The sequence below is a fragment of the Garra rufa genome, chromosome 17 (assembly GCF_049309525.1).
Source record: "Garra rufa chromosome 17, GarRuf1.0, whole genome shotgun sequence".
Lineage (NCBI taxonomy): Eukaryota > Metazoa > Chordata > Actinopteri > Cypriniformes > Cyprinidae > Garra > Garra rufa.
Genome location: NC_133377.1, coordinates 25,962,438 through 25,978,303, shown reverse-complemented (window position 1 = coordinate 25,978,303; position 15,866 = coordinate 25,962,438). Strand labels below are relative to the sequence as shown.

The 15,866-nt window shown below is 39.0% G+C and overlaps 1 protein-coding gene across 1 annotated transcript in view; it reads left to right on the top strand.

The window, feature by feature from the left end:
* Positions 1-15,866, top strand: part of csmd3b (CUB and Sushi multiple domains 3b) — a gene marked incomplete at its 5' end in the record, with an annotated part of 285,452 nt that overhangs the window by 80,491 nt on the left and 189,095 nt on the right. Inside the window, 3 exons of the mRNA XM_073821447.1 lie at positions 2,740-2,909; positions 4,281-4,437; positions 9,323-9,514. Coding sequence (XP_073677548.1) covers positions 2,740-2,909; positions 4,281-4,437; positions 9,323-9,514 — 519 coding nt within the window. The remainder of the gene's footprint in view (positions 1-2,739; positions 2,910-4,280; positions 4,438-9,322; positions 9,515-15,866) is intronic.

Here is a 15,866-nt window from a genome sequence, read left to right as displayed (position 1 = left end):
ATCGTTTCCGCACCGAGTCTATTTTTTGCTGTGCTGCAGCCCTGAATTAAAGTGACAGCGCATTGTTAGCTGTAAAAATGAACATGTATTGACACGGAAATGTGGTGATTACACCATAAATGCATATAAATGAAGTCTGTGTTTTACAGTCAACACGTGGCTTTTTGGCTAAGTTTAAAACTAGGAAAAGTGCTGCTTCTGCACCGCATACGTAACGCACACAAACTGCATACGCACTGTATACGGAGTATGTGTGAAACAGGCGTAAAAGCGGGTTTTAAATCGGATGTGTGGAAGCATTTCGGTTACTCTGTATAAAACCTGTCTCTGTCTGAATAAGTGAGTGTGTGAGTGAATGAGGTGAGTGTTCTCAAATACTCATTCAGCACATGGGCCAGCCGCAATAGGTAGGCTGCTATTTTTATTTTTTCTGAGTTTTCAAGAATACTAAATTGAAACTTTATTATTTTATTTTTTTTACATGGTTTAATCATTTTTTGTTATTAAAATTGAAAAATTGAAGTTCCTGTTTCAAAGTTTACAGATAGATGGCTAATTTGTATGCCATTGATATGTTCAGTGTTCATGTAAACAGTTTAATAAACACTTCTGGCACTTTTTTCGAGTCTCTTCATTAGTTTTGTTTTTCCTGTAAATGATTCAATAAATACTGTACCGTGCCATTCATACCGAGGTATTACAGTACCGTGAAGTTTTGATACCGTTACATCCCTAATATTTAGGCAAAATAAGAAAAAAGGACACACCATTCTGTTCAAAAGTTTTTACCCCCCGGATTTTAATGCATGGTTTCTTCTTCTGGAGCGTCAGTGAGCATTTGAACCTTCTGTAATAGTTGCATAGGAGTCTCTAAATGGTCCTCAGTGTGAAAAGATGGATCTCAAAATCATACAGTCATTGTTGGAAAGGGTTCAAATACACAAAAATGCTAGAAAACCCCAAAATTTGTGAGACCTAAAGGATTTTTCTAAAGAACAGCACGCAGTTTAACTGAAATTTGGCATTTCCATCACTCATTTCTGATGCTGTACTTCAAAATGGGCATAAAAACAAGGTGATGGAAACATAGTTTGTGACAACTTTGCATAGCTCCATGTCAAACATTGCCATCGACTTAAGAACTTTCTACAATTTACTTACCCTTATGTTGGTCTAAACCTGACTTTTTTTCTTCTGTGGAGTATGAAAGAACATATTTTGATGAATGTTGGTAACCAAACAGTTTAGGCTACCTTTGGCGTCCATTGTATGGAAAACACACACGCACTGAGAAATCTTCTTTTAAGTTCCACAGAAGAAAGAAAGTCTTACTGGTTTGGAACAACATGAGGTTGAGTAAATGATGACAGAATGACTTTGCAGTTGGTAAGGAGAGAAGGCATGGAATAACCTCAGATAGCTTACTAATAGTCACTTTTCAGGATTTTTTTAAGAATGCTGACAGTTAAATTAATCACAGGCTCTAAATAAGTTCTAGAAACATCTATGGTCTGGGCAGATATCAAACCTCTCAATGTCTCCCAGTTCTGAGACTCTGCTTCCCCCAAGCTCATCTCTGACATCCTGCTCTGTCAGATTAAACATCACTTTATAAGCTCTGGCATCTGACTTGATTCTCAAACTCTCAGAAACTCCCACAGTTTTTTGAACATACTGCCTTCCTTACTGAAAGTAGCTTTCTGAAGTATCACATTTTTCCAAACACAAGGGTCAGTTGTTTCAGTTTCAGTTGCCGGTCAGACTGGATCAGGTTGTGTGAATGAAGCAGGAGTCCAAATTACCATCCGCAAACATTACTTTTGACAGGAGCGCTTGCAATCCCAACCCAAGCTACATTCCCCGGGCCACTTCAGAATTGCACTTAGGTATTTTTTCATTGCGATGCTCTGAACAAAACACATGTGAGCATGAGGTAAAATAGTGCTGGAAAAACTCATTCTACCACACTATAATTTCTTTGAGGGCCTTATTTATTTAGATTGCAGGGCAGTTGTTAACCTCATGGGGTCTGTCACATTGCTCCTAACTATTTTTTTTCTTTGGAACTGGATGAAAGTGAGAAGAAGGGCATATGGGAAAAGATAAGTCTCGCCCAATGTAAATTCATATCATGTCCCGGGCTGACTCACCAAGGAGGGGGGGGTGTATGTAGGTAATTTACTAAATGGAGGCAGTAACAGTGGTGATTTATTCAAAATATGACACTGGTAATATCGTCATAACATGGAGCGGCATGGAGAGAAACGGCGAGGGGATGTTAAATAAATCAGCCAGGCTGTGTTGCTTTATGTTGGTCTTTCTCCTGCACCAGAATACATGATGGATATTAATACACCTGTTTTTACTGTCTGTTGTTCCATTAAATCTGCATTTGATGGTTATTGTTCAGTCCAACTTATGTCCCCTAACAATGTGGGACTTTGAATTAAAGCTACAATGGCACGAATCAGCTCTGTCGATTTCACTTTTTAAACCCGTCGTCACACAAGCATCGCAGTCTCGTGCTGTCCAGACCAATCATTTTGAAAATGCCAGACCTGTATTAACGCACAGTGAGCTTTTATGGCAGCAAAATGTCCGTGTGGTATGTTTCTGTGTAGCAAAATGTTAACTGAATATCTTTATATAATAATAGTAGGTGACGTTTTGATTACTAGCTTTGTGCTGGTGTTACTCCATTTTTCCCCAATGTTCCTTGGTTTTATTTCCCATCTTTAGCTGAGTGCGGCTCATCTGTCATCAACAATGAAGGGATTCTGCTGTCACCGAATTACCCCATGAACTACGAGAACAACCACGAGTGCATTTACAGCATACAGGTGCAGGCTGGGAAAGGAATCAACATTTCTGCCAGAACCTTCCATCTGGCCCAGGGTGACATTCTGAAGGTATTTCTACACTCGCGCCAAATTTACACGGCAAAGGTGGCACAGAAACACTTCTGAAGTGGCATTTAGGTATCTTTGCATAGACTGTTTAATGCTGCTCAGAAGTAGCTTAAATGCATTTACACAGCAATTACAACTAGTCTGATCTAGATCTAGGTAGGCATAATTTAATTTGGCTTTTCGTCTTGGCATTGTGCCTTTACACTGAATTTTGAGTTGGCACAGAGCAGGCATAAATTGGCTACCTAGTTACAGGACTGCAAAAAAACAGTAATGTCATGCAACCTTTTTTTGAAAAAAAAAAAAAAAGCAGAAAATTCTGTCTTCATTTACTCACTCATTTACATTTACTATCTTATAACTTACTTATATACAGAATGCAAAAGACTGTCTTTGAAAAGACTTTGACTGTGCTATATACACATTTTCTAAAGACATATGATAGCTTTGTGTATGTAACAGACCAAAATTGAAGTTGTTAAATGGATAGTTGACTCAAAAAAGACAATTACCCCATGATTTACTCATCCTCAAGCCATCCTAGGTGTATATGACTTTCTTCTTTCATACAAATACAATCTGAGTTATATTACAAAATGTCCTGGCTCTTCCAAGCTTTATAATGGCAGTGAATGGGTCTTGAGATTTTGAAGTGGAATAAAGTGCATCCATCCATGCATCCTTGCTTAAAAATTTTGACCACCATTCACTGCCAATGTAAAGCTTGCAAGAGCCAGGACATTTTCAATATAACTATGATTGTATTTGTCTGAAAGAAGAAAGTCATATACACCTAGGATGCGTTGAGGGTGAGTAAATCATGGGGTAATTTCCATTTCTGGGTGAACTATTCCTTTAATCACTGATAATCTTCCACTCCAGTGAGCTTTTAACTGTAACGACTGGATCATTGAGTCAGTGGATTGAACTCTGGATCATTATGAGTTGTGAATGAGTCATTTACATTTTTTATCAGATGTGAATTACAGTGAACACAGTATAAGGCTGGATATGAAAACTTCAGTAAATGTTGTGTACAAGCCATATGGACCTCTTTTATGAGGCCTTTTCGTCTCAAAAGAAACTAAGAAATATACAACTTGTTATGTGTGAAAAGGGATTTAAATCATATTCATAAACACCACATACATTTTTATTTTTCCTTTCATCTTCGCTGACTGAGAGGGTCCGGCAGATGTTGCTGTACACATCCAGATAAACAAAGAGCAATAATAATATGACTATCTTAGAAAGACTGCTCAAACTAAATATTTTGTATATTTTGGCTTTGGATAGAACAAACATCAGGCAGCATTTTCTTTTTATCTTGCTGTTTTTTTGTGATCTACATTTGATCTTACTGCCTTCCAGATCTATGATGGTAAAGACAACGCGGCTCACATGCTGGGGGCCTTCACCGGTTCATCTATGCTGGGTCTGACCCTCATCAGCACCTCCAATCACCTTTGGCTGGAGTTCTACAGTGATGCAGAGGCCACTGGAGAAGGCTTCAAACTGGTTTATTCCAGTAAGTTATTACTCTGGCCCTATACACTGCACATATTTCAGCACTCTAGCGGTTGACCTTAGTAATAAAGAAACGCTATTCACTCCAAATAAAGTGCCGATCTTAATAAAGAGTACCCACCTCGTAAGAGTCATTCACATTGCAGACAATTGACAGAAAGAAGGCAGTAGATGAAATGTTATTGCTTTATTTTGACCAACAGAGTGTTTCCTACAGGCAAGTGATAGTTGGTGATGGCTTCCACAGTATATTATCAACATATCTTTTATATTGCCACATATGTGAGCCATATGAGTTTTTCTTGATGACAGTGTGAGCAAAATATATAAGACGCAAGGAAACATTATTTGTTATTTCTAAACCAAACAACTACATAGTTCTCTGTTATAAGGGCCATAAATAGCTGATAATGGTGCATTTATTTTTGAATTGGTCCTTAATTGTAGTTCATAAGATGTTCTATGGAGGTTTGTGGTGGGCTGTAAGCGATGCATGGTATTTTAATGTTTGGACTTGTCCTAACACTCTTATTCTTTTGAATGCATTTGATTCTATGTATTACCTGTTGCATTACTGTACAGTTCTCATATCTTTGGTAAAATTTTTAAATCATTTAAAGTATATAAATGAATAATAGCCGTTATAACTGATCAGTTGTTCATGTATAGAAATATTTAGATAAATCTGGGCCACAAAACTTCATAAGTAGCATGGGTATATTTGTAGCAATAGTTGTATGGTGTCAAAATTATCAATTTTTCCTTTTATGCCAAAAAATCATTAGGATATTAAGTGAAGATCATGCTCTATTAAGATATTTTGTATATTTCCTACAGTAAATGCATCAAAACTTACATTTTTTATTAGTAATATGCATCGCCAAGAACTTAATTTGGACAACTTTTCTTCTTTTTATTTTATACAGTGGTAAATGAATTGCTTTTAACATGTTTAAATACAGTTTGATCTCAGATGATGTCTTTAAACTAAATGCAATCAGTGGTTTAAAATGTTAGCCATTAAAATGTAAATGTTTAAAGCCAGAAACATACAACATCAGGAATATAAAGTTCTGCAAGCTGCTACTTCTCAGTGTTGCTTCTTGCTGTGGCAGCTGATATTTCTGTAATTTTTAAGCATAAACAAGGCTTTATGTGAATAACATAACTATCAATGATTCATGAACTGAAATAAAATATGTTCGTTCAACAAATGAAAAGATGCATTAAATCATGATACTTGTATTGCATTTAGTCACATCTGCAATCTCTCGAAACATTAAGAGAGATTATTTACAAAATGTAATTGCATCACTTCGTACTTTTGCTCAATTCCAAAAGATTTGATTTCCTTAGAACTCAACAACCAATAGATAGCAAAAGCCTTTTTTTACACAGGAAGGACATAAGAAAAGCATGAGAACACCTGAAACAATCAGCTTTTGGTCAGCTCAAAGGGATTATCAGGAAGTGGACCTGGAGAAACATGACTGTGTCTCCACTGACCTTGGCTTTGTTGGCCCAGAGCCAGAGTTGTGCAGGCACTTGGTCTGAATTCGGTGCGCTTTAATGCTATTGTGCTCGCAGTGTGGGATTCAACAAGGTTTTAGTTCCAGTGGGGGGTAAAGTATTAACCTGCTGGTGGGCTATCTCATTTGAAATCGACTAAATCCCTGTCTGTCTACGATTCCATTCCCCCTGAAGGATTAGCCATTTGAGTGTATAATAAAGGTCAGAGCGAGCCAGAGAAGCCGGGCCACCTCCAGTATCTAGATGTTGTAATTTAGAGACCTAAACCAGGAAGGGGGGGGGGGGGGGGGGGCTGAATGTACAGTAGCTGATTAAAATAGCATTGTTTATTTGGTCCTAATCTCAACCCAAGCGTGCTGTGAAACTACAACCTGTAATCAACTAGCAATCAAAGCCAGGTGTCAGATTTTAGTGAAGTTTTTGCCTCCACATACAGTTGATTCTAAATGCTGTTGTGTTTATCTGTACTTAACAACTTGCAGCTTAATGGTGGACCACTGATAAGCTATACAAGTCTCCATGTGGTCATCTTAAGAGACCTATTATTTTTCAGAGAGTGAACTCCGAGATAAGAGGATTTTGCTAAACCAACACACCCTCACAGTCTTTGTAACACTTTAATAACTTTGTCACAGTAAGTTGATCGCCATGTGTTTTGTAGTACAGAGCTGAAATGTTGTTACTTAAGGGGATAGTTTATTCAAAAATGAAAATTCTTTCATTAAATACTCACCTTCATGTCGTTCCAAACCCATAAGGCCTTCGTTCATCTTTATAACACAGATTAAGATATTTTTGATGAAATCCAAGAGCTTTTTGACCCTGCATAGTCAGAAACACAACTGCCATGCTCAGGGCCAGAAAGTGTAGTAAGGACATTGTTAAAATAATAGTTCAACCACAATTCTGTAAAGCTTCATGAATACTTTTTGTGCACAAAGAAAAAAAGAACGCCTTTATTGAACAATTTCTTCTCTTCCATATCAACCTTCAGCATTTACGAGAGTACCACAGCACATCCGTGTTTTGACGTAGAACGTCCATCTCTTAGTTCATTATCTGTATATTCTGGTTCAAATAATTAAGGCTGGGCAAAAAATTCTCATCATCCTCTGTCGAAATCTTCAGACATGTTTACGACTGTTTTTTGTACAGCGTACGTCGTCTTCTGCTTGTACACAAGAAACGGCTCATCCGAGTTCTACGTCAGAATGCTGGCTCCTGTGTCAGCATCACCACGCACATGTGTGGTTGTACTCTCGTGAACGCACAGCAGAGACTCAAATGGAATGAATCAGCAATCTTCATGTAAAACTGATCAGTCAGACCAAACTGTAAATTGCTGAGACTTGAAACTTGGAGGGATGGTGGTATTCACACCATCTACAATGTCACTAAGGCCTGTCCCAACTGGCCTGACGGGGGCGCTACAGCGATCATAAGTACGAAATCGCTCATAACTCCTAAACCATTCATGGCAGGCTCAAGTGTCTTATGTCATTGGAATCCTTGACTCATGTTGGACAAAACACACATTGGATTTGTCTATCACCTTCTTTTGCAAACTAGTCCTAGGTTTTTTATCCGATCCGAACAAAACCACTACAGGAAAATTCTCTGGAGAGTAAAAATTATCAAAAAAAGTTTATCTTTCAACTTTCTGTCGCAAAGGGATGCCAAAACGGCCAAAAGGAGCAGGTCTACCTTTATTAAACTAGCTATAATTTTTTTAACAAAATGAGATATCTTCGCCAAACTCACAATGCTTACGTAAGAGCTGAATCTGTTGCACAGCTTGTCCACTTGGTGCCGCCATAAGAGGGAAAAACAATAAAATCTGCCATAACTATGCAGCCGTTTGTCCTATTGACATGAAAATTGGTACGAAGTGCCTAAAAGATCTGAAAGGTCAGAAAAAATGGCTGCCATAGGCCAGTATACTTATTAGACAAGGTTAACGGAGGTCGATTTGAATGAAACTTGGTGAGCCTGTTTGACTCACAACCCTAAAGGTCTGAAAGAAACTGGCCACTGGGGAGGCGATATCGCATTTTTCAAGGGTGTAAATGATTGTATATTGCTACTTTTGTGAACTAGTCCTAGGTTTTTTGCTTAATCTGGAGGAAAAAAACACTGCAGAGTAATTTTCTGGACTCTCTGGGTCAATAATTATCAAAAAATGTTGAAATTTACCCTTTGGAAAGCTATAACAGGGTCGTTTAGAAAAGGGGCCTGTCCAAATATACCCTAAAGCCTAAATGAAAACTTAAAACTTCACGAAACCTGGCGAGCACATACTACCAAGTTTTAAACAAGTATGCTACAGTTGCCGCTATAATAGTCATAAACATTCTAAACATCATATTCTAATGGCAAATTACCTGTATTTGCCAAAAATCATTTTTTTAAATCATTGATTTAGGTGGTTACATGCTTGCTAAATAATATTTAATGTCTTTTTCATATGTTCTTAAATGCCCTAAAGTGCTATAACCCTGGTAATCGCTGCTAGCAGCTATATTTTTTGTTTTCTTTGCGCACAAAATGTATTCTTGTAGCTTCATAACATTGATACAACATGGACTGTTTTAATGATGTCCTTACTACCTTTTTGGGACTTGAACTTGGTAGTTGTGTTGCTGTCTATGCAGGGTCAAAAAGTGTCTAAATCCTTTCTCGGAACAACTTCTGTATATATTAATATTTGTATGTATTTGAAATCAAATGAAATCTAGTGTTTGTTAATAACTTATTAATGATGGTTACTATAAAAGGAAACTTTGAAATATTAGTGCTTAATTAAAATTCTGTGATATGCTGAGCGAGCTGCCATGTGTTTTCGGCTATTTCTGAGTACTGGCTGTTTAATGATAATGAGTCATAGCTACACAATTAATAACAGGATGTGTCGCACAGTGAGAGGGGTCTGTGCTTTGGTTCTGATTATGGCTCCAAATTAACCAAGCACTTAATCTTAATTGTTCTGCCTGCTTAGCAAGGGACCGTCTCTGCCTACCAGCCCAGTAGGATCTTAACTTCAAATTGTTGCCGTTAATGATCACATTAATGGCAAACTTTTACAGCTTTGCCACAGAGCAGCATGAAAATATCAGGCGAAGGCAAATTTAAGCAATCATCGCTGTAATGACCTCATAAAGCTATGCAGTTTGGGTTGTTCTCAGTCATATTCTGAATCTAGTCTTACCGAACTTATCGTAGTGCTCCATCTTTGTTGTTTTTGACAGGTTTATGCAGGGATATTTCAATAAATGCCTTAAGTACAATAAAAGCACTCTTGTTAAGAAAATCTTGAGTCAAACAGCCATCATTAATCTAACACCCGTAATATCTTTCAGGTTTTGAGCTCTCTCACTGTGAGGACCCTGGGGTGCCCCAGTTTGGCTTCAAGGTCAACGACCAGGGCCACTTCTCTGGCAGCACCATCACCTACAAGTGCGACCCTGGATACACACTGCACGGCAGCGGTGTGCTCAAATGCATGACGGGAGAGAGGCGGGCCTGGGATAATCCTCTTCCTTCCTGCATCGGTAAGACTTCAGCAGCTCAAACTGTGTAGAAAGGATGTGCAGTAAATTATTAGCGTACTTTGAAGCAGGGTCAAAGTCATAGATGAGTATAGTAAGAGTAAGTACAGTCTTTAAATTCTTTCAGCTTTGACTATTGTGTGACTATGCAAAGTCATTATTTCATGAATCTTGGATGATAAAAGCCTTTCCACGTCAATAAATTTCAGGGCCTTATGATTTTACTGAAAGAATGCAAGTAATTTCTTTGTAAAAGCACTGCTATTTGCATTCTTCTAGTCTGGTAAAGCAAGAAAAGCCACAACAAAAAGCATATTTGATGTTGTACAATAGACATGGCTTGCAGGGTAATGCATATATTATTATATTTTGCATTATATGCAGGTAACCTGAATTCAAATCTGACTTGTGACATGAAGACTTCAGAAGGAGAAAATTAAAAGGAAAAAAAGAAAAAAAAGAATTCATTCAGACTGTGACATTGTCAGACCGTGAAGCTCTATTCAAGTGTCTTTTGATTTCGAATATCTGTTTATTAATATCCAATATAAATATTCTAGTACAAATATAGACTAATGTAAATGTACCTCACTATCACCACCACGTATGTGGCTATGTATTTAATAATGCGCTAGGACTGTAAGTGTTTTACATACAAAATGAAAGTATATAGAAGTTACAAAGGATCATTACCGTTAACGGTGACTCAGTACAATATTTTGGTCCATTCGTTCGCAACCAGAGCTTAATGTAGCAGTAGGAATCGTAGGTGATTTAAAAGTTTCAAGGTTGTGCTATGTACTGACTTTTTCGGATGTTGTACCTGAAGAAAAAGGAATTGAAAAACAAAAATGTGCAATTATATGACCGTTGTAGGTTAAAGGAACAACATAATTTATCTTAACATTGTAAAAAATACAATTAATGATAACACTATTATTTTAAGAACCAGTTATCACTATTAAAGGTATAGTATACCCAAAAAATGAAAATTATGTCATTAATTACATGTTGTTCCAAAACCATAAGACACAAATTTAAGATATTTCTGATGAAATTCAGGAGCTTTCTGACCCTGCATAGACAACAACGCAACTACCACATTCAAGGCTCAGAAAGGTAATAAGGACATTGTTAAAACAGAGCAGAGAAGAAATTATTGAATAAAGTCATTATTTTGGGGGGGGCAATTTAGCTTCGTAAAATTATAGTTGAACCACTGATGTCACATGGACTATTTTAAAGGGGTCATCCGGTGCCACATGCACTTTTACAAGCTGTTTGAACTGAAATGTGTATTAGGAGTGTGTGTGTACACAACCACCCTAGAATGACAAAGATCCGCCCAGTAGTTTTCTTTTAATTTAGTAAAATAATTTGCCTCTTCTCATATCGAGCCGTTCTCAGATGCCTGTCATTGTGACGTAACACCGACAGAGGCCGCTCCTGCGATAGTTGATAGACAGCAGTGTTTTAGCATAGACCTGCCCGAGTGTAGACTGACAGCACTGATGGAATGTGACCACCGATCTACCTAAATAGGTTAATGTTTACACAAATAATTTCTCACCATACTGCTTTATAAAGGAGGGTCAGTATAAAGCTTAGCTTTGTAACGCTAGATGGTTTAAAACTGTGTCTGTTAATGATTAAGATGTAACATTAACGCAATACCAGCAAACCTGTTTACAGCCCGCAACTGCATATGAGTAAAGACTAACACTCACATTTATGTATTTCAATATAAGGACAGGGTAAGTTATGTTAACCTATCACTTTTTTGCTCTTGTTCAATCAGCTATACCTCAGTAAACACACCGCGTTCGTCTCTTTACCACAGTAAACACATCACGTTCAGCTCTCTACCACAGTAAACACAGTAAACACACCGCGCTCAGCTCTGTACCACCGTAAACACAGTAAACACACCGCGTTCATCTCTTTATCACAGTAAACACACCGTGTTCAGCTCTGTACCACAGTAAACACAGTAAACACACCGCGCTCAGCTCTGTACCACCGTAAACACAGTAAACACACCGCTTTTATCTCTTTACCACAGTAAACACACCATGTTCAGCTCTGTACCACGGTAAACACAGTAAACACACCGCGCTCAGCTCTGTACCACCGTAAACACAGTAAACACACCGCGTTCATCTCTTTACCACAGTAAACACACCATGTTCAGCTCTGTACCACGGTAAACACAGTAAACACACCGCGCTCAGCTCTGTACCACCGTAAACACAGTAAACACACCGCGTTCATCTCTTTATCACAGTAAACACACCGTGTTCAGCTCTGTACCACAGTAAACACAGTAAACACACCGCGCTCAGCTCTGTACCACCGTAAACACACCGCGTTCATCTCTTTACCACAGTAAACACACCGCGTTCATCTCTTTACCACAGTAAACACACCATGTTCAGCTCTGTACCACCGTAAACACAGTAAACACACCGCGTTCATCTCTTTACCACAGTAAACACACCATGTTCAGCTCTTTACCACAGTAAACACACCGTGTTCGTCTCTTTACCACAGTAAACACCGTAAACACACCGCGTTAGTCTCTTTACCACAGTAAACACACCGCGTTTGTCTCTTTACCACAGTAAACACACCGCGTTCGTCTCTTTACCACAGTAAACACACCCGCGTTCATCTCTTTACCACAGTAACTAGGGATGCTCATTTCGGTTAATTTTCCTGACCGACAACCGCTGCTCGTTATCCGAACATTAACCGTTAACTGATAAAATTAGAATAATAAATTAGTTTAAAATAAAAATAGAATGCACGAGTATCTGTGATGATACATTAAAAATACAAGCAAATGTTTTATTTTAACGTGCAAACAGCAGCATACAGAGCAACAACAAAAACTGTATTGACATATACTTAAATTATCACGCATCAGCAGCGGTTCTGAGAACAGAGAAAATCTGAATGAAAAAAAAAGAATAATATAAATAGGCCTACACTAAATATGTATAAATTAAATAACTACCTAATAAAGATGACAAAACTAAAACACACTGAATCCTTTTATGCGCTTTGAAGAACTGTACCGGTCTTATTCTTCTCGTCGGACATAAAAATATATAGCAGGCCAGCCAATACCTCAGTGTGCCTAGTTTTTAACATGTCCACATGCTGTACGGGTAGGCAGGACCGCCTGTTAACTCTTAGATCCGCGAAAAAAACACCATCACAAAAACCCTTTCAGTTTGCGGTTCGGGACTTCCATCCACTGTCATATGCGTGTGGAGAAGCACGTGTTTTACAGCGTTCAGCAATAGCCAATCACAGACATGTATGTTGATTTGATTATCACTGTGGCCAATCACAGGAGGCTATGTTACAATCCACTCACCAACCAAAGTGCCGGTTTCAGTTTTGCTGACTTCTACACTTTCGCGAACTCTCTTATTAAAACAAAGAAAGTGTTGGCATTATATAAATAAGACATTAATTGTGCAGTGTAAAGGTTATTTTATTACTTTTTAATAACTTTATGAGATTGCGATGAACTACTCTAGGATGAGTGATAGCTTTCCAGTGATTGTAATGGGAGCGCATAGCACTTACTTTCTAGACTATAATTCATTCAGAATTTGAATACATTCACTCACGGATTCACTCTCTGATAACCCAATAACGCCACTTGCCATTGAGTTGCATATATTGCATCTGTTTACTAAGTAAAGGTGAAGCAAAATATGTCTATACAGCCACACTGCACATGTCGACACGCGTGCATGAGTAAACAGATAACTTACAAATAGCATTATTTCTTTCACCATGCAGCAAACATAAAAAAAAAATAAAAAAAAAACCCTTTTAAACCGTTTAACTGATAGTAATAATCGGTTAAAATTCTTACTGTCGGTTAACGGTTAAACGGTCAATATGAGCATCCCTAACAGTAACGTTAAACACACTGCGTTCGTCTCTTTACCATAGTAAACACAGTAAACACATTGCGTTCGTATCTCTCTCAGTACTCTACCCTGCCAGTAAGATAAATCAGTGACACACCGCGCTCAGCTCTGTACCACCGTAAACACAGTAAACACACCGCGTTAATCTCTTTACCACAGTAAACACACCGTGTTCAGCTGTGTACCACAGTAAACACACCGCGTTCGTCTCTTTACCACAGTAAACACCGTAAACACACCGCGTTCGTCTCTTTACCACAGTAAACACAGTAAACACACCGCGTTCGTCTCTTTACCACAGTAAACACCGTAAACACACCGCATTCGTCTCTTTACCACAGTAAACACAGTAAACACACCGCGTTCGTCTCTTTACCACAGTAAACACATCACGTTCAGCTCTCTACCACAGTAAACACAGTAAACACACCGCGCTCAGCTCTGTACCACCGTGAACACAGTAAACACACCGCGTTCATCTCTTTACCACAGTAAACACACCGTGTTCAGCTCTGTACCACAGTAAACACACCGCGCTCAGCGGTGTATTTACTGTGTTTACCGTAAACACAGTAAATACACCGCGTTCATCTCTTTACCACAGTAAACACACTGTGTTCAGCTCTGTACCACAGTAAACACAGTAAATACACCGCGCTCAGCTCTGTACCACCGTAAACACAGTAAACACACCGCGTTCATCTCTTTACCACAGTAAACACACAGTGTTCAGCTCTGTACCACAGTAAACACACCGCGCTCAGCTCTGTACCACCGTAAACACAGTAAATACACCGCGTTCATCTCTTTACCACAGTAAACACACTGTGTTCAGCTCTGTACCACAGTAAACACAGTAAATACACCGCGTTCATCTCTTTACCACAGTAAACACACTGTGTTCAGCTCTGTACCACAGTAAACACAGTAAATACACCGCGTTCATCTCTTTACCACAGTAAACACAGTAAACACACCGCGTTCGTCTCTTTACCACAGTAAATACACCGCGTTCATCTCTTTACCACAGTAAACACAGTAAACACACCGCGTTCGTCTCTTTACCACAGTAAACACATCACGTTCAGCTCTCTACCACAGTAAACACAGTAAACACACCGCGCTCAGCTCTGTACCACCGTGAACACAGTAAACACACCGCGTTCATCTCTTTACCACAGTAAACACACCGTGTTCAGCTCTGTACCACAGTAAACACAGTAAACACACCGCGCTCAGCTCTGTACCACCGTAAACACAGTAAATACACCGCGTTCATCTCTTTACCACAGTAAACACACTGTGTTCAGCTCTGTACCACAGTAAACACAGTAAATACACCGCGTTCATCTCTTTACCACAGTAAACACACCGTGTTCAGCTCTGTACCACAGTAAACACAGTAAACACACCGCGCTCAGCTCTGTACCACCGTAAACACAGTAAATACACTGCGTTCATCTCTTTACCACAGTAAACACACTGTGTTCAGCTCTGTACCACAGTAAACACAGTAAATACACCGCGTTCATCTCTTTACCACAGTAAACACACTGTGTTCAGCTCTGTACCACAGTAAACACAGTAAATACACCGCGTTCATCTCTTTACCACAGTAAACACACTGTGTTCAGCTCTGTACCACAGTAAACACAGTAAATACACCGCGCTCAGCTCTGTACCACTGTAAACACAGTAAACACACCGCGTTCATCTCTTTACCACAGTAAACACACAGTGTTCAGCTCTGTACCACAGTAAACACACCGCGCTCAGCTCTGTACCACCGTAAACACAGTAAATACACCGCGTTCATCTCTTTACCACAGTAAACACACTGTGTTCAGCTCTGTACCACAGTAAACACAGTAAATACACCGCGTTCATCTCTTTACCACAGTAAACACACTGTGTTCAGCTCTGTACCACAGTAAACACAGTAAATACACCGCGTTCATCTCTTTACCACAGTAAACACAGTAAACACACCGCGTTCGTCTCTTTACCACAGTAAATACACCGCGTTCATCTCTTTACCACAGTAAACACAGTAAACACACCGCGTTCGTCTCTTTACCACAGTAAACACATCACGTTCAGCTCTCTACCACAGTAAACACAGTAAACACACCGCGCTCAGCTCTGTACCACCGTGAACACAGTAAACACACCGCGTTCATCTCTTTACCACAGTAAACACACCGTGTTCAGCTCTGTACCACAGTAAACACAGTAAACACACCGCGCTCAGCTCTGTACCACCGTAAACACAGTAAATACACCGCGTTCATCTCTTTACCACAGTAAACACACTGTGTTCAGCTCTGTACCACAGTAAACACAGTAAATACACCGCGTTCATCTCTTTACCACAGTAAACACACCGTGTTCAGCTCTGTACCACA